General features: G+C 41.1%; 1 protein-coding gene across 4 annotated transcripts in view; it reads left to right on the top strand.

The window, feature by feature from the left end:
* The window catches only part of LOC126236246 (DNA polymerase delta catalytic subunit), a 184,892-nt gene that overhangs the window by 44,066 nt on the left and 121,114 nt on the right, over nt 1-19,712 (top strand). The window contains exons 1-3 of one of the 4 annotated variants that reach the window (XM_049945392.1): nt 16,264-16,377; nt 16,871-16,982; nt 17,091-17,263. The exons of 1 other annotated variant lie outside the window; for it this stretch is intronic. In XM_049945392.1, coding sequence (XP_049801349.1) covers nt 16,357-16,377; nt 16,871-16,982; nt 17,091-17,263 — 306 coding nt within the window. In that variant the 5' untranslated portion in view covers nt 16,264-16,356. Of the gene's footprint in view, nt 1-16,263; nt 16,378-16,600; nt 16,638-16,870; nt 16,983-17,090; nt 17,264-19,712 lie in introns of those variants that run through there. 2 more of the 4 variants (XM_049945393.1, XM_049945391.1) reach the window with 2 other exon arrangements.

The raw sequence follows: 19,712 nt of genomic DNA, 5'->3' as shown, positions 1-19,712 counted from the left end.
GGACACCACAGGATTTACGCCATTTTTCCTGGTACATGGGCATGAGGCGACTACGATGATGGACATTGTGTTTCCGTTACATCCTGATGACATGAATGACGACTACATCGGCCAGGTGTTAACCAGAGCTGATGAAGCTCGGCAGTTAGCTCGACTCCACATGCTGCAGGCTCAAGAAAACAATCGCCGCCCTGTTGTCCACAAGCTTGGTGACCTTGTCTGGATCTTCTCTCCTGTTTGGAAGGTTGGTCTCTCTGAAAAGCTCCTCAGGTGCTACTTTGGACCTTATAAGATTGTAAGACAGTTGTCTAATATTACTTATGAAGTTGAAGTTTTCGACCCCGACACAAGACTATGAAAGATGTGGTATACGGTCCACGTCCTTCGAATGAAGGATCCTGCAACCCAGCGACAGACAACAAGCGTAAAGGTGGCGAAGAGCGTAGCGGAAAAAGAAGTTCTAAAAAGTTCACCGCCAGGGCGGCAAGAATCAGTAATCAGGAGTCGGAGTTTGCAGGACCAATGACTCGTTCCCAGACTAGGTAGACATAACACTGAGGCGCTGTTCTCTTAAGGAGGGAGCAATGTCACAGAAGAAGCTGAGTAGCACCGTGGTGTAGGGGTTGTGATACTAAATTGTTCCATGGAGAGTCATGAGTTCAAAACTCTCCTAGACTCTACAATTTTAATTTCTATATTTGATTCGAGTACATTCTAGAAGCATCTACAAATGTCAAGAATCATTGTACTGGAATGTTCTGTAGCTGTATATATACTGTATGTGTTCTGGCTGGCCGGCCGGCCAGAGTGGCCGAGTGGTTCTAGGCGCTACAGTCTTGAACAGCATGACCGCTACGATCGCAGGTTCAAATCCTGCCTCGGGCATGGATGTGTGTGATGTCCTTAGGTTAGTTAGGTTTAAGTAGTTCTAATTGTAAGTTCTAGGGGACTGATGACCTCAGAAGTTAAGTCCCATTTGAACCATTTTTTTTGTTCTGGCTGGAGGCAGTTCGCTCCGCACTCTTGTATGTACAAGTGCTGAATAAACCTTCGTTAAGTGAAGATAGTGTTCATCATTCATCTAATTACACCTTCTTCTACGTGACAATATTATGAAAAAAATAGTTGCTACTCACCATATAGTGGAGATGCTGAGTCGCAGATAGGCACAACAAAAAGACTGCCAAACAAAGCTTTCGACTTAAGAGGCCTTCATTGGAATAGAAAATATACACGCACACTCTCACTCAAAAGCAACTCACACACACATGACCACAGTCTCAGGCGGGCAAGGCCAGAGAGCGAGCAGCTGCGCATGATGAGAAAAGCAAACTGCTAGGTGGAGGTAAGAGAAGGGAGGAGGCAGGGGTGGGGAGGGGGAAGCATAGCACAGTAGGGATGGGGGATGGTTAAGTGCTGCTTGTGGGAGCATATAGCGACGAGACAGGGAGAGGGCAGGACAACTAGGTGCAGTCGGGAAGTTGGACGAATGGCGTGAGGGGGGGGGGGGGGGCAATGGACAAGCAGAGCCATAAAAAGACTGTGGGTGCATTGGTGAACTTGAGGGCTGTGTAGTACTTGAATGGGAACAGGGATGGGGAGAGGTGGGTAAAGGACAGTGACTAACAAAGGTTGAGGCCAGGAGGGTTACAGGAATGTAGGGTACATTGTAGGGTAAGCTCCCACCTGCACAATTCAGAAAAGCTGGTGTTGGTGGAAAGGATCCAAATGACATAGGCTGTGAAGCAGTCATTGAAATCGAGACTGTTGTGTTGGGCAGCGTACTCAGCAATGGGATGATTCAGCTGTTTCTTGGCCGCAGTATGCCAGTGGTCATTCATGCGGACAAAGAGCTTGTTGGTTGTCATGGCCATGTAAAATGAAGCACAGTGTTTGCAGCTCAGCTTGTGGATCGTATGGCTGGTCCACAGGTAGCCCTGCCTTTGATGGGAAAGATGATGCTTGTGACCAGACTGGAGTAGGTGGAGGTGGTCGTGGTGGGAGGTTGTAAATGACAGTTCTTCATTCTAGGTCTCTTACAGGGATATGAGCCATAAGACAATGGGTTGAGAGCAGGGGTGAATGACTGCTTCACAGCCTGTGCCATCTGGATCTTTCCCACAAACACCAGCTTTTGTAAACTGTGCACCCTACGATAAATAACACATTCTCGTAACCGTCCTGGCTACAAACTTCATTAATCATTGTCCTTTACCCACTTTTCCCATTCCAGCTCTACTCGGCACTCTAGCCCTCCAGCTAACCTCCCGAGTACACCCTGCTGCCCTACCCTCTCACTACCTTGCCCCTGTATGCCCACAAGCACCATTTTACCATCCCCCGTCTCTACTTTACTGTCCTTCACCCTTCCCCACCCAGCTCGCTTCTCCTATTATATGCTGCTGCTACCATTCTGGCTGTGGCAGCCAGAGACTGGTGTCGTGTGTGTGTGTGTGTGTGTGTGTGTGTGTGTGTGTTTTGTGTGTGTGTGTGTGTGTGTGTGTTCTAATGAAGGCATGTTTGGTTGAAAAAAAGCTTTGTTTGACAGTCTGTTTTTGTGCCTATCTGTGACTAAACATCTCCGCTGTATGGTGAGTACCAACTATCTTTTTCATAGTATAGACACAGAATAATAATTTTCTTTATCTTTTGATCCTTTTGTATAATGGCTTGGATTACAACACACACATACACACAGTGTGGAAACTTAAGGATGAAAACAACTTTCACAAGATGTGTCACTGCCAAGTAACATAGCTCGATGAAACATAGACCATACACAAAAAGAACTATTACAATATAGTACAGAAGGTAGCTGAAATAAATACACAGTGTGATGACCAGAAATGGAACTTTCGTTCTAACATAAGAATTACATTGAAGTATCTAAGATTCACAATTGTCCCCTAGACATTACCAAATTCGGGACATGGATCCTAATAGATTGTAAGATGAGCATAGACAGCAGTGCATGCTCTGAAATGTCTCCCATGCTGACTGCAAGGTTAGTAAGGAGTTCTGATGGAGTGTTCCCTTTCTCCTGGCAACTGCTGGAGTGTTTTTGGTGCATGTGGATGTGCTGCAATACATCTCCCAAATGTGTGCCACACATATTTGATGTAATCAAAGTCAGAGGAATGTACATGTAAGTCCATTCACCAAATATTCTTTCATTCCAAGAGCTGCTGCTCCTGCACAGTTCAATGCGGTCACACATTATTTTTCGTAGAATGAAGTCTGGACCAAATGTGCCCCTGAGAAGGGGCATGTGGAGAGGAAATGCCATATCAGAATAACTTTGACTAGTGAGTGCATTGTGTTCAAAGATAAGTCAGTACAACCATTCATGCCATAAGACCTGGACCACCAATACAATCATGTTTGGCAATTCTGGACATACTCTCATATGGTGAGAGGGGAAAGAGACAATCCCACCAAGAACGTTATTGAACACGATAGTTTTCGTGGCCCAGGCAATATATTGCATGGGTGTAATGACATCCAAATATCTGAACAAGATACACTCACCAGTCAACAACACTGTAACGCTGAACTCCTCCCCCATGTGCATCTTTTTAGGGGTGCGTTCAGTCCTGATTCCATTTATGTGGTTGACATTGTGTGACCACATCAGACAGTGCAGGTGGAGAAGCTCTTGTAACAAAAGGATATTCAGTGAATGGGCTGCCCTGCCCATTCCCTCAACTCACCGTATTTACCCGATTATAAAACAAGGTTTTTTTCCCCAAAATCGTCAGTCAAAGAATACAGCATGATCGTATATCTGCAGATTGAACTATTGCATTTAATTTTACAGATGATGAAACTTTGGTTACTGAGGCCATGTGCAGATTTAATTTTTAAGAATTTGGAAGGGTTGCTCCGGCACACGATACTTGTGCTGAAACTGATTCAAGATTTCCCAATACGCTGAAATGCTCAACACAGTATCGACCTTGCTCAAACTGTTACATGACATTTGACTTGTGTAATGTTAGTGCAACTGTGCATGGAATATATGAGAAACTGTGAATTAGCCATCACAACAGTCTGTTTCTCTGCTTAAAATTTGACATTTTGTGAAACACAAAAGGACATAGCATCAAATTCTATCGTGTCATACACTCTTGTTGTATTTGAACATGTTTGCAATAAAAGTTATCATAAATCTATGGCTACTGACAACAAAAATTTATGGTGCTTTTTGAATAATGCTAATATTGTAAGGTGAACATGTTGTTCTTCAAATTCGTTACTTGATTCTGAATGCAAATCAGTATTTTATTTGCTAATGTAATCATTTATCAACTGAGTTGCAAATGAGAAATTCAGTCACTGTTCATGTTGGATACCGAGTAAAAGCTTAATCGCCTTTTAATCATCTTTAGAACAAGATAGCGACATTCAGATGAAGCAAGAAAGAAAATTAAACCAAAATTGAATATAAAACAAAGATGATGTGACTTACCAAGTGAAAGTGCTGGCAGGTCGACAGACACACAAACATACACACAAAATTCTAGCTTTCGCAACCAACGGTTGCTTCGTCAGGAAAGAGGGAAGGAGAGGGAAAGATGAAAGGATGTGGGTTTTAAGGGAGAGGGTAAGGAGTCATTCCAATCCCGGGAGCGGAAAGACTTACCTTGGGGGGAAAAAAGGACAGGTATACACTCTCGCGCGCTCGCGCGCGCGCGCGCGCGCACACACACACACACACACACACACACACACACACACATATATACATCCGCACATACACAGACACGAGCAGACATTTGTAAAGGCAGAGAGTTCGGGCAGAGATGTCAGTCGAGGCGGAAGTACAGAGGCAAAGATGTTGAAAGACAGGTAGGTGAGGTATGAGCGGCGGCAACTTGAAATTAGCGGAGGTTGAGGCCTGGCGGATAATGAGAGGAGAGGATATACTGAAGGGCAAGTTCCCATCTCCGGAGTTTTGACAGGTTGGTGTTAGTGGGAAGTGTCCAGATAACCCAGACGGTGTAACACTGTGCCAAGATGTGCTGGCCGTGCACCAAGGCATGTTTAGCCACAGGGTGATCCTCATTACCAACAAACACTGTCTGCCTGTGTCCATTCATGCGAATGGACAGTTTGTTGCTGGTCATTCCCACATAGAAAGCTTCACAGTGTAGGCAGGTCAGTTGGTAAATCACGTGGGTGCTTTCACACGTGGCTCTGCCTTTGATTGTGTACACCTTCCGGGTTACAGGAGTGAAGTAGGTGGTGGTGGGAGGGTGCGTGGGACAGGTTTTACAGCGGGGGCAGTTACAAGGGTAGGAGCCAGAGGGTAGGGAAAGTGGTTTGGGGATTTCATAGGGATGAACTAACAGGTTACGAAGGTTAGGTGGACGGCGGAAAGACACTCTTGGTGGAGTGGGGAGGATTTCATGAAGGATGAATCTCATTTCAGGGCAGGATTTGAGGAAGTCGTATCCCTGCTGGAGAGCCACATTCAGAGTCTGATCCAGTCCCGGTGTTAGTTATTATATATATGTAATGTGACTTATCAAACGAAAGCACTGGAATGTCTGCTTGTGTGTGTGTGTGTGTGTGTGTGTGTGTGTGTGTGTGTGTGTGTGTGTGTGTGTGTGTGTGTGTGTGTGTGCGCGCGCGCGCGAGTGTATACCTGTCCTTTTTTCCCCCTAAGGTAAGTCTTTCCGCCCCCGGGATTGGAATGACTCCTTACCCTCTCCCTTAAAACCCACATCATTTGGTCTTTCCCTCTCCTTCCCTCTCTCCTGATGAAGCAACCGTTGGTTGCGAAAGCTGAATTGTTTTTAAATATATTTTTCCCACATATATGAAAAAACTAAAAGAATATCTTGAAATTTTAAATTATTGTAATATGAATAAGTTTATAAAAGAAGTATGTTTGTTAAAAACTGGTTCATGCTTAGGACACTTGTATTTGTAACATGTAAACACTGTAGGGAAGTCCTTACGCAATGAAAGTGGCATGGTACGATGTAAAAGGTGGGGTTGGTGGTCAAACTGAATGGCTCCTTGTGTGATCAACAAGCAGTGTGTTGCTAGTCTTAGATGGGTACACTTCGACAGTGCTAAGAGAGGCTATTGGAAGCTGCATTAGAAGGGATTTGCCTCGGATGTGGATCTGGCTATTATTTGGTATTCATTGAATAATGGAATGGCTCTAATAAGTTGAAAATCCGATGCCAAAAAGAGATTTTATAGAGCATTTGCATATCAAGAGCCGTGAGTGCAGTTAGCCGCCATTTCACCTGCCACTAATCTTCGTCACTGCTTCGCAGACTTCATACATTCAGTTACGTAATGTATAATGGCATGGACAAGTTAATTTGTGTGTTGTTTCAATAATAATTGCATAAAATGTCAATTCGTGTTCGAAACCATAACTTCAACCCTGATCACAAACCTACACAGGGTCCTCATCTAAGTGCTACTAAAACTGAGTATCCTGATTTAAATGAACAGTTCTGCCATTTATGTGTTTAAAAGCGATTTTTTGCCTAAAGTAAAAGGAGTAGGTAAAGAGTAAAATTTGGATGCTTTGTTTATGGACTGCTCCAAAAAAAATTGTTAAAGTAGGAAGTTTAAGTACAAAACTTTAAAAATCAATCAATAGGAAAGTGAAAACATTAATTATTTAAAAACTAGAATCATAAAAGTGAAGTTGTATAAGCTTTTGCTAAAGTGTCTTTAGTTTATTATAAAATATAGTTTTGTGGGATTACAGTGCAAGGCTGTGTAAATATTATTGCCAGGAATACCTGCTTCACAGGTGATTAAAGTACAGGGTGTACATAAAGTCCAGGAACATTTTCAGTTATTTATTGCACAAGAACCAGACATTGTACAGATATCATACATATGTCATTTTGAAGAGAAACCCTGAAAGTTTTTTCATGTATACCGCCACAGTGTAGTGTGGTAATTTGCTGATTGTCAGCGCTAGTGGCAAACATGGTGCGTTCAAGTGCAGAGCGAAATTTCTGTGTGTTGGAGTCGACAAAAACAAGTGTGCTACAAAATGGGTGTTTAGAAGCACTGGACGTTTAGAACCAAGTATGGTAAGAAGCCACCAACAAGGAAGGCCATTTACCACAGGCACAACAAATTCGTTACGACGGGTTGCTTGTGCCCAGGAAAGAGAAGCGGACGTCCCAGTGTGAGTGAAGTGAATGTGGAACACATACACAAGACATTCATAAGGAGTCCAAAGAAATTGGTGCGTCGTGCATCCCATGAACTCGGTTGGTTGGTTGGTTTGGGGAAGGAGACCAGACAGCGAGGTCATCGGTCTCATCGGATTAGGGAAGGACGGCGAAGGAAGTCGGCCATGCCCTTTGAAAGCAACCATCCCGGCATTTGCCTGGAGCTATTTTGGGAAATCACGGAGAACCTAAATCAGGATGGCCAGACGCAGGATTGAACCGTTGTCCTCCCGAATGCGAGTCCAGTGTCTAACCACTGCGCCACCTCGCTCGGTCCCATGAACTCGAAATGGCTCCAATGACAGTGTGGAAAGTCCCCATTTCCATCGTGAAGTTCGTGGGTACCTGAACACAGAGCTGCCACGTCGATGGATAGGCTGTGCTACAGAAGGAGACAGCTGTTTCATGAAATGGCTTCCCAGACCACCAGATCTCACTCTGTGTGACTTTTTTCTTTGGGGACACATAATCAGCTGTATGTACCGCCTCTACCACATGATGTAGCAGAGCTCCGGGGAGAGAATATGGGAACTGCCTGCCACAGTCAACGATGCCATTCTGGAATGGGTATGGCAAGAATTTGACTACAGTATTGACGTCTGTGGATTGTTCGTGGTTCACATATCAAATATTTGTAAAAAAACTTTCAGAGTTTCTCTTCGAAATGCAATATGTATCACATCTGTACAATGTTTAGTTCTTGTGCAATAAATAATTGTATGTGTTCCCAGACTTTATTTACACCCTGTACAAGTACATATAAATCTTTAATGAACCGATTTGTGGTAGTAGTACTACTAGGAGTGAAGTTATGCACATTTTCACAGATAGTGTAGTTGTGGTGCCCATCATGAATTGTTCCTTTTGAAGTTAATTAAGCTCAGCATTGCATTTTATTACTTTGCAAAGTAATTTAAGTGAATGATTAGCTTTTAGGGATAGTTTTTACTTTTGCAATACTCGAAGAACCTTGGCTAGTGAAACTATACCAGTTTATGGGTCCCCATCATATTGTCCTCGTATTAAGAAAAAAATGAACTATTACTGTTACTAAAGAAAAGAGGGAATCTCATGTCCAAAATTAGTTCTGCACTTCATGCAGTGATGTTCCAGTATTTTGATTAAGTAATGCTAATGATTGTTGCCATCATTAGTATGAGCTCGGTGCAATTTTGCTCCCCAAAATTTACCAGTGTGTGTGTTATTGATAACTGCTGCTATACACAGTACAGAGAGCACTGTGTCAGTTTGTGTCCTGTTTGCTATTCAAAGGGAAATCTCAACAAAATTAAATTCAATAACTAATATCCAATTTCAATTTTCTGAAATATATATTTCCAAGTTAATGTGCCTAACTAGGCTGGTGACCATTCAGTTTTTCTCTTCTTCTTCTTCTTCTCCCCCCCCCCCCTCCCCACCCATTCACTTATAATTTTACCACTCCTGTTAACTCCCAAGGTATAGTAATCATGTTACTATTACTATTTTAACTTTAGCTATTTAATTTCCCTACCCACCAGTTACCCACTATGTACCGTAATCCTATACCACATTATTTACATTCATTCCGGAAACATGCATTCACTGTAGCCAAACTGCAATCCCACATACTTTTCCTCCGGTCCTGCTTAACCTTTGGAATTACCCCTAAAGGACTTACCTTAAAAGTTCCCATCTCTGGGTGCAATTCCTCCTTCCACCAGTCTCTCCTGGACTTCCAGAACCTTCAATCCTTAGCCCTTACCCAACTTGTCCTGAATCTCTACACTACTTCAGGTAACCACCAGTCCCAACAGCTCCTATCTCTCTTCAAAGTCCTCCACCTCTCAAACCCTTGCTTGGAGAACACACTCCGGAACATCATCCTAGAAGCCACACACCACCTGGAAAAACTATCCACAGTGCTAGTGCAACACCTAAGAATTGAGGTCCCTCTCCCTATCCGTCACAAACACCAACCACAACAGAAACTTCAACAAACCCCCCTCATAGCCAACAAACCTAGCCTAGCCACCCTACTCAGTCTCCCCATCCCAGCACATACCCCACACAGACCAAATCTCAACTATAACCACAGTCAAATGCCACGTATCACCAGTCCCAGTTCAGTTCTAAACCTCTCATCCAGATCCCTCTCTCCTCCAGAGACATCTGTTCTATCAAAACGCTTAACCTTTAGCCCCACGCCTAAATTCAACCACACTGCCCTGGTTAAAGATCTCCTCTCATTCACACGGAACCTGAACTGGATATATCACTTCACTACCCAAACACAGCCCCCAAATATTAGACCCAGTGTTGAACCCTGTCTAGAACAGTTCCAACCGCCTTCTCAAAGGGATCCTCCTCCCCTCCCCCAAAACCATCCCTTGCAGACATTTCAGGAATTCCTCGCATCCAGTCCTTCTTGAAGAACATCCCGACAACCCCCAACATCACCCCAGCTGAATCCCGTGCCATTACGGAGCTGAAAACAGACCGCTCTATTGTCATCCTCCCGGCGGATAAAGGCTCCACAACTGTGGTACTTGACCGTGTGGTGTATGTGGCAGAAGGACTGCGTCAACTCTCCGACACCTCAACCTACAAAGCTGTTACCCAGGATCCCATTCCCTCCATCCAGACTGAGCTGCAGAAAATCCTAAAAATCCGAGGTCCCTCACAAGGCCTCACAACGGCTTCCATAGACTTACTCACTCCACCTGAGCCACGTACCCCTACCACAAAGAGAACCATCCTGGCCGTCCCATTGTAGCAGGCTTCAAAGCCCCAACAGAACGTATCTCAGCTCTGGTAGACCAAAACCTCCAACCTATCACCCGCAGACTCCCATCCTACACCAAAGACACAAACCACTTCCTAGAACGCCTCAAATCCATTCCCACTCCTCTCCCACCTGAAACCTTTCTTGTCACCATAGATGCTACATCCCTTTACACAAACATCTCACATACCCATGGTCTCTCTGCCCTTGAGCACTACCTCTCCCAACGCCCACCTGAAGATCTTCCAAAAACCTCGTTCCTTATCACGCTTACCAACTTCATCCTCACCCATAATTACTTCACTTTTGAAGGCCAGACCTACAAACAAATCAGGGGAACGGCCATGGGAACCAGGATGGCTCCGTCCTATGCCAACCTCTTCATGGGCCGCATGGAGGAGGCTTTTCTGAAGACCCAACAGCTGCTTCCCCTGGCCTGGTATAGGTTTATAGATGACATCTTTGTGATCTAGACTCATGGTGAAGAAACACTCCTTAATTTCCTCCATAACCTCAACTCCTTTTCGAATCTGAATTTCACCTGGTCCTTCTCCAAAACCCAAGCCACCTTCCTGGATGTTGACCTTCATCTTGTTGAAGCTCACATGCACACCTCTGTCCATATCAAACCCACAAACAAACAACAGTACCTTCACTTTGATAGCTGCCATCCATTCCACATCAAACGCTCCCTTCCCTACAGCCTAGGTATTCGTGGCAAACGTATCTGCTCCAGTGATGAATCCCTCAACAATTACACCAATAACCTGACCAGTGCTTTCCTCTCCCGCAACTATCCTGCATACCTTGTCCACAAACAGATCTCCCGAGCAATACATTCCTCCCCGTCCAACAACAATGTTCCTACCCCCAGACCACATAGAAGCATCCCCCTTGTCACCCAATATTATCCTGGCCTCGAATACAGCAACAAATTACACCACCAGGGATATGACTTTCTCAAGTCAACCCCTGAAATGAGATCATCCCTTGACAAAATTCTCCCCACACCACCCAGAGTTGTCTTTCGTTGCCCCCCTAACCTCCGGAACATCCTTGTTAAACCCTACAATATTCCCAGACTACCTTCGCTACCCAGCGGTTCCTACCCCTGTAACCGACCCTGCTGCAAAACCTGCCCCATGCATCCCCCCACAACCACCTACTCCAGCCCCGCTACTGGTAAAACGTACACAATTCAAGGCAGGGCCACGTGTGAAACTACACATGTCATTTATCAGCTGACATGCCTGCACTTCACAGCCTTTCACATCGGTATGACAACAACTAAACTGGCTGAGCGCATGAACGGACACAGACGAACTGTCCGCCTAGGAGATGTTCAATACCCAGTAGCGGAGCATGCCCTCCAGCATAATTCTAGGGACCTAGGAACCTGCTACACCGTATGTGCCATTTGGCTTCTCCCACCCAACATCAGTCCCTCTGAACTGCGGAGATGGGAACTTGCACTCCAACACATCCTTTCATCCCGCCATCCCCCTGGACTGAACCTACGTTAAACAACCTAACTCCCATTTACTCTTCAGTCTTCCCTTTCCTCTTTAGCCATTCACGCATCTTTTCATCCTACATAGTTGTGTTTATCTTTATACTATATACCTCTTTACTTCTGTATGCATCCTCTTTGGTTTGAAGCTGGCACAGTACTTACAGTAGAATATCTTTGGCTTCCCTCTGACAACCATGCCTCCATCCTTGCTACCCTCCCTGTTTTCCTTTCCCTGTTGCTTCACAACCTGGGTTGTGAGTAACTGAATCCACTTTCCCTTCTTCCCTTTCTTTCCCCTCTCTCCTCCCTGATGAAGGAACATTTGTTTCGAAAGCTAGGAACGTAAATTTTCGGTTCTGTTTTTGTGTATCTATCGGCTGTACTGAGCTGAGGTAAGTACTGGCCAGCCCCTCTGTATCTTGATTAGACACCACACACACCAGTCCCTGAGTGAAGAAAATTGGCCCAGCCGAGAACTGAAACCGGGACCGAGCGATCTAGAGGCAGTGACACTGACCACGATAACACTAAGTGCAGTCTGTGAAAGGTGAATACGTAGGGAAGGTTTAAAATTGTCTCTTAAGTTTCATGGTCACAGTTTAATTTTTCAAGGTGATAATTAAAAGTTTGACTATCCCTCCTGAAAAAGACCTGCTTTTACCAAAAAATAGACATTAATGGTGACACACTAAAGAAACTACCCTATGTGTAAAAATTCTGAGTGTCCGCCTCAGTGACAAGCTATATTGCAGTCAACATACAAACTGATTAAGAAGCTCATGTAGTATATTTTGTTGGCTGCAATAGGGCACTAGCTTATTTGGGAGACTATCATCTTCCATTTTAAGGAGAAATAATATTTTTTAAGTAGATGCAAGTTGTTAAACTTGCTCTGGTCTTTTCAAGTATTAGGGATTCATTCTTTTTCTTCCTGTTGAATGATGCTCTAGCAATATTTGTTGTTAATTGTAAACACCTGTTCAGCTGAATTTTGAACAACTGCAATGCAAGACAGGTGAATAATTGCCAAAGAGATTCTTCCTTCTTGGCTGTGCTTCAGAGCAGAATTCTATATTGTAGGAGGCTCATGTATACTTCCACATAGTGATATTAATTATGAGACCAGAAATTGTTTTAATTATTTCAATGAAGAATGTATGTTTGGAGCTGTTGTGTAGAAATAGTGGACTCACTAGCAAATGTTTTAATAATCTCAATATATAGAATTCCAGGGATGTCAACAACAGAACTATTCTTATCTAAGCTTCAAATTATGCTAGAAGATCTTTGTAGAGGGAAAAAAAATTGTAATAGCTGCTGATTTTAATATTAATATCACATGTGATAGTAGCTATGCTTCAAGGCTCACAGACTTAATAAATAAATAAGGTTTCAAATTTAATTTCTTTGAATTTACCAGAGGCAATGGTCAGTCAGCAACCTGTATTGACAATGTTCTAACTAATTATGTGTATGAAGATGTGTGTAAATTTTGTCTAGATCTAGGTATTTCAAATTATTATGCATTGTTCATTGAGCTGCCACAGATAGACACGAACATTTCTCGTATGAGAACCCGTATGAATAGGAACTTTAGCAAAAAAAAAAAAAAACTTGTTAATATTTAGTAACAAGCTAAAATAAAAAAAATAAAACATGACCTTTTAATCATTATAACTCAGGTGATGAAAACTTAGAGAAATTCCTAAATAGTTTTCTTATAACAATTAAAACAATCAATTATTGACAAAATTATATAGATAAAACGTCTATGCGCCAAGTGGCGGCAGAACACACACACAAAAGATGGTTATAATTGGCAAGCTTTCGGAGCCAGTGGCTCCTTCTCCAGGCAGAAGGGTTGAAGCGGAAGGAAGAGGGATGAAGGAAAAGTACTAGAGAAGTCTAGGAAAAGAGGTAGGTTTCAGGAAATTCACTTGGAACTGCATGTCAGGGGAGAGGAGGAAAGACATTTTTATGTGTGTGTTCTGCTGCCGCTTGGTGAGTAATCAGTTTTCTTGGTGTCTTTAATGATACATTTCCACCTAGACCCTGCAGCAATAAAATGACAAATAAATTGATGTGGATTATCCAGGGCATAAAAATTTCCAGTGTAAGAAAAAGGCAACTATATAGATAACTAAAATATAATAAAGATATTAATTTCATTGAATATGTTAGACACTATAAAACCATATTTAAAAGAGATGTCAAGGCAGCAAAACAACTGGCAAATAACATGCTAATTTTAAATTGTAAAAAGAAGACAAAGGCTGTGTGGCCAGTCGTTAAATCTGAGTTAGGTGTTAAAGCCTGTAACCAAGAAATTTCAAAAATTGACATTGAAGGAAATACTATTGTAACTCCAACTCAAATACCAGAGTACTTTAATGAATTCTTTATTAATGTAGCAAAGTCTGATGTAAGTGTAATTGATTGTCGCAACAAAATAAATCCCTTTGACCTGAGTGAAAACTCTAAAAACCTTACAAAATTCTTAAAAGTTTCTCTGGAGGATGTAAAAAATGCTATTCTAACATTAAAAAACAAAAAAATTTGCAGGTTGGGATGGAATGCCCACCAAAGTTATTAAAGCGGCAGACAATAAAATTGCGAACCCACTAGCTCAAGTAATAAATAATGTTTTAATGATGGCTGTTTCCCAGAGGTACTGAAATATGCTGAAGTCAAACCACTCTTCAGGAAGAGATCAAGAGATATCATGGGAACTTATTGCCCTATCTCAATTCTCCCAGTCATATCTGAAATATTTGAAGAACTTGCTGTTGCCCAACTCCAAAACTTCAGGGGATAAACACCATAGATGCAGGGAACAGTTTCATTGAGAAAATAGGTTCACCATTAGACAAGAGAAATAAGGTGGTAGGAATTTTCTGCGAGCTCACAAAGGCATTTGATTCTGTAAACTGTGCATTGCTAATTTACAAACTTGAAAAGTATGGCATTAGCGGCAGTGCTCTACAATGGCTTAAATTCTATTTATCAAACGGAAAGCAGAGTTAGCATCTCTTTAAATGGCTTCATATTAGGCCCAGTCCTATTTCTCTTCTATGTTAATGACTTATTATTAAATGTCAGCTTCCCATCATTTCTGTTCACAGATGATACGTCTGTCTCAGTTGAGGAACAGGATTGGAAAAGATTCCCATATCAGTGATCAGTACCCTCTGTACCTTAGAAACTATGTTTCAGTTAAATGGATTTAATCTAAACATATCTAAGACTCACATGATGCAATTCAAAACCAAACAGTAAAAATTTGAGCGGATTAAGATTGTTCACAACAAGCAAGATACAGAAGAACTTCATTCATTCAAATTCATAAGTTTAAATGTAGATAAAAATTTGAGCGAGCAGGCAAACATTGAATGCTTAGCAAACAAATTGAGCAGCTTCGCATTTGCAATGCAAATATTATCAACTGCAACTGACATGGGCACACAAGAAGTAGCATATACTAGCTACTTTGAATCCATTATTAGGTATGGCATTGCTTTTTGGGATAACTTGACAAACATAGTGCAGATACTAAAAATACAAAAAAGAAAACATTCGAAATATTAGCACTGCAAATCATAAAAGAACCATGTCATCCATTATTTAGAAAACTTAAAATATTATCTCTGCCACCCATATACGTATATGAGATTATTATATTTTTGTACACAGGCATGAATTATTTGAGGGAATCCATTTTGTCCATTCACATGATACTAAAAACAAAGAAAATTTTATGCTCCCACCCACCACCACAGACTGTACGGCCAGGGACCTCAATACATGGGAATGAAAATTTGTAATAAAAAGGTCCACTTAAAAGAAGGCTATTTGAGACACTGACACTGAAATGTTATTACTCAGTGTATGAATTCGTGCAGGACAAACTGGAAATTTGAGCTGGGTACAATGTGTTACACATTCCAAAAAATATCCTTAGTGTTATTATTAATTGTAGTGCTATTATTTATTAATGTAAAAATCGTTGTAACTGTATTATAAATTTTTGGCATGGCTCATGTACACAGACCAATTGAATTGCAAATGTACATCATGAGATGAATAAAAGCAGTTCACAATTCAGTGCAGAGATCTTCCAAAAAATAAAAAATAAAGTGATTGAGAATCCTTGTAAAATTAATAACAGACTATATTCATGAATAAACTGTACCTGCTGACTGCACAAGTAACAATGCTCATTGGAACCAAGACTCTTATTGGACACTATTTCGTAAGCAAGAAGGTAATTGTTGTTCCATGAAAAATCTGTTGCTTGTCTGTTAATTATATTATGTTGTTCTTTTTTTTTTTTTTTCCTTTTTTTTTTTTTTTTTTTTTTTTTTTCTTTTACCAAAGAACAAATAATTTTCTGGAACCTAACAGTAGTGAACTAGTATTAGTTTGTAATAGTTGTTTCACTTTGTTAATATATCTTACCATATAAACATTACTTAACTTGACAATCATCATATGCCCTACTAATGTTAAATCTACTAATTAGATACACCGTTCTTCATTGCATGAGGTATATTGGCCTCACTTCATGAATTTTTATTTGTAGCAGCTCAAGTTTTGTGGCTACATTTTGTAGAATCTTTCCTGGTTGCAGTGTGTTTACATTCTGAATTGGTGGCTTTTATCAGCAGTTATTATCTCTCAGTAGTTATCCATTACGTCACTTTGCTGTTATCACAAGGAAGTTAATTTGTTTTGATAAGTGCTCAAGCTGCTTGTTATATCTTCATTTTTTTCTGCAGTCCCCCTGGAAATAAAATTATTACAGATTTATCTGTTTCATTTGCTATCTTTGTTGCCATACTTTTTCAGATTACTTTCTAATAATTGCAATGTTTGGATTTCCAGTTAAGGTGCTTTCCATTTCTTCTTGAATATGATAGACATTTATTCTATTTATTTACCTTATTCACCTAGGTTAATAAAAGCTGAGCACTATCAAACATAAAAGAAATGCTTAAAATATTTTTACATTAAAAAAATTGACAAAAAAGCATTTCAGTTCATGATATCAAGCATTTCATTTCATGATATCACCTGAATGTGGATTTTTCTTACAGTTGTAAATTTTTACATGGAGACAGAATGATTGGCCAATATTTACCTCCAGAAGGTAAGTACTGGCCAGACGTTATGTCTTCCTGTAATTTTGCAGTTTTCTCAAGTGGATCCTCTCTTTGATCCAATTGTGGAATCTTGTAATATTTGTATTGCTCCCAAACAGTCTATACAGTTTTGCATAGTAGACAAATGTTCAATTGTGTAATTAGAAAACTCAACCTCATTTATGATACTATTGTAAGATAAGCATTATATACTCCATAACTGAAAATAAAACTTTTCCAGGGCCCAGAAACAGAACACACAGACATGAAATGGAGTCGTCCTCCGCCACCTCAATTAGATCCCAGCACAGATACCATAGAATTTCAACAAATAGATATTGATCATTACACAGGTACCAAAATCAGTATTGTCACTGACAATTTAGTGATGTTCATTAGCAGTTCTTTCTATTCTATTTCCTGATATTTTCTTCATCATTTATCTAGAATTTATATTCCAGGTAAACCATTAACTGGAATGCCAGGTTCACAACTAGGTCCTGTTCCAGTAATGAGAATGTATGGTATTACAATGGATAGAAATTCTGTATGCTGTCATGTACATGGATTCTCTCCATATTTCTTTGTATCTGCTCCAGATGGATTTAAGGAGACTCACTGCCATTCATTCAGAGTAAGAAAGTTACTTGTCATTTCCATATCATTCATGTAATGTGAAATAATTTTGAACCTATGATTCACATAAAACTTTCTTCTGAGAGATATGCTTTATTTGATAGCACTTGTGCCTGTGTAGCAGTATTTCTAAATTCACTTTTTTATTTTAGACAATATGTTCCTTGCTATGTATGTTGTATTTGCATATGTATTGGTGCACATAATTTAGGTCATCAGTCCCTGGACCATAGATAGAAAGTACTGCTACTCTGTAGTACAGTACAGAAGGTAACTGAAAGAAATACATAATGAAACAAAAAGAAATGACACTTTTATTCAAAGGCAATAATTACACTGAAGTTACTGTGATTAATGATGATTTCTGGACATTACAAATGGCAGGACACAGTTCTTAATTAGGGTGTGAGATCACCACAGAGAGCAGTTATTGTGTAAGGGTGTTCCATTCCTCTATCTCTGTAGTTTGACAATCGCTATGTGAGCATTGGTGCATGCAGACATGCTGCAGTACATTTCTCCATTGCATCCCACACGTGTTCAATGAGATTTAAGTCTTGCTAATGGCCTATTGTTCCAAGAGCTGGTCCGCATTCAGTGTTCAGTGCAGTCGCGCATTGTTGTTCATAAAGATTGAGTAGGGGCCAAATCCATCCATGAAAAGGCTTGTGTATGGAAGGAGTACAGCATCACAATAAGATTGGTTGGTGGGTGTACCATGTTCAAAGATTTGGAGGTCAGTACACCCATACTACATTATGCCTCCCCATGCTTTAACACCTGGGCAAAAAAAAAAAAAAAAAAAAGTAAGATTGTGTTCGACAGTGCTCCTGGGTACATTACTTTTTCCCACCTCTCACCATATGAGGGTACATCCAGCATTGTCCAATATAATTGTTTTAGCAGTCCAGTTGTTATGGTGTGGGGTGAATAATGTTGCATGGGCTTACCAACCTACGAATATTTAAAGGCGGTACTCTCACCAGTCAGTGTTTCTGTGATGCTGTATTCCTCCCCCATGACATCTTTTCAGAAGAGCATTTGGTGCTTGCTTGATTTTTATGGATGGCAGTGCGCGACTCTATTGAACTGCACTGGAGGAGCAGCTCTTGGAGCGAAATGATATTCAGTGAATGGACTGCCCTGTCCTTCCTCCCAACTTAAATCCCATCAAATGTGTATGGGATGCATTGGGGAGATGTATTGCAGACCATCCATATGGACCAACACTACTCCAACAATTGTCAGGAGGAATGGAATGCCCTACCACAAGAACTCCTTACCAGCTTTGGGCCAACATGGTAGCGCATTCAGAGCATGGATTGCTGTCAGTGCTGATCGTACAATCTATTGATAACCACATTCCACATTTTGTAATATCAAGAGGAATTGCAGTGAGTTCAGTCTAATAATTGTCTTTGAATAAAAGTGTCATTTTTTGTTAAATGTATATTTCTTTCAGATATCTTTTGTGCTATATTGTATTAGTTCTTTCTATGTATGGTCAAAGGTTCATCGAGCTGTGTTATAAGTTTCTGCACACCAGTGTACTTCGAAAAAAAAAAAAATCTGATGTGACTCACAAATGAATGAATCAGTAATAATTGTTTGCTGCTGTTACTATAACATAGAAAAACTTAGTACACCAAGCAGTGGCAGAACACACACATAAAAGAGGGTTGTAATTGGCAAGCTTTCGGGGCCAGTGGCTCCTTCTTCAGGCAGAAGGGTTGAAGGGGAAGGAAGAGGGGTGAAGGAAAAGGTCTGGAGAGGTCTAGGAAAAGGGGTATATTTCAGGAAAGTCACCCAGAACCGCAGGTCAGGGGAGACTTACTTCCTTGTCATTCTGTCCAGTAAGTCTCCCCTGACCGGTGGTTCTGGGTGGCTTTCCCGAACTCTACCCCTTTTCCTAGACCTCTCCAAACCATTTTCTTCACCCCTCTTCCTTCCCCTTGAATCCTTCTGCCTGAAGAAGAAATCATTGGCTCTGTAAGTTTGCCAATTACAACCGTCTTTTATGTGTTTATTCTGCCACCACTTGGTGAGTAGATTTTTTATCTGTCAAATAAAATAATTTTGTCTATAATTAATTGTTTTCATTGTTACATTAGAACAAAGTCATAGGCATGCAAGCAAAGGTAAAACTTGACGGTTTATAAATTTTATTCTTAGAAGCAATTTTTCACTTTGCCAGTATTTTTTTATGGTATTGGAAATGACTGTGACAGCCCTGTAGCAGGAGATAATTTGTGTGTGTGTGTGTGTGTGTGTGTGTGTGTGTGTGTGTGTGTGTGTCATTTAAATGCTGCATCTGGGTCAACCACTGCAGAATGATATGTGCAATAAAGGACTGGGACCCCCCTGTGGGTCAGGGGGTTAGAATAGGTCCGAGGTATTCCTGCCTGTCGTACGAGGCGACTAAAAGGGAGTTTCACATGTTTTGGCCT

The sequence above is a fragment of the Schistocerca nitens genome, chromosome 2 (assembly GCF_023898315.1).
Source record: "Schistocerca nitens isolate TAMUIC-IGC-003100 chromosome 2, iqSchNite1.1, whole genome shotgun sequence".
NCBI lineage: Eukaryota > Metazoa > Arthropoda > Insecta > Orthoptera > Acrididae > Schistocerca > Schistocerca nitens.
The sequence above is the reverse complement of the archived record's forward strand: the minus strand, read 5'-3'. Positions and strand labels throughout refer to the sequence as shown.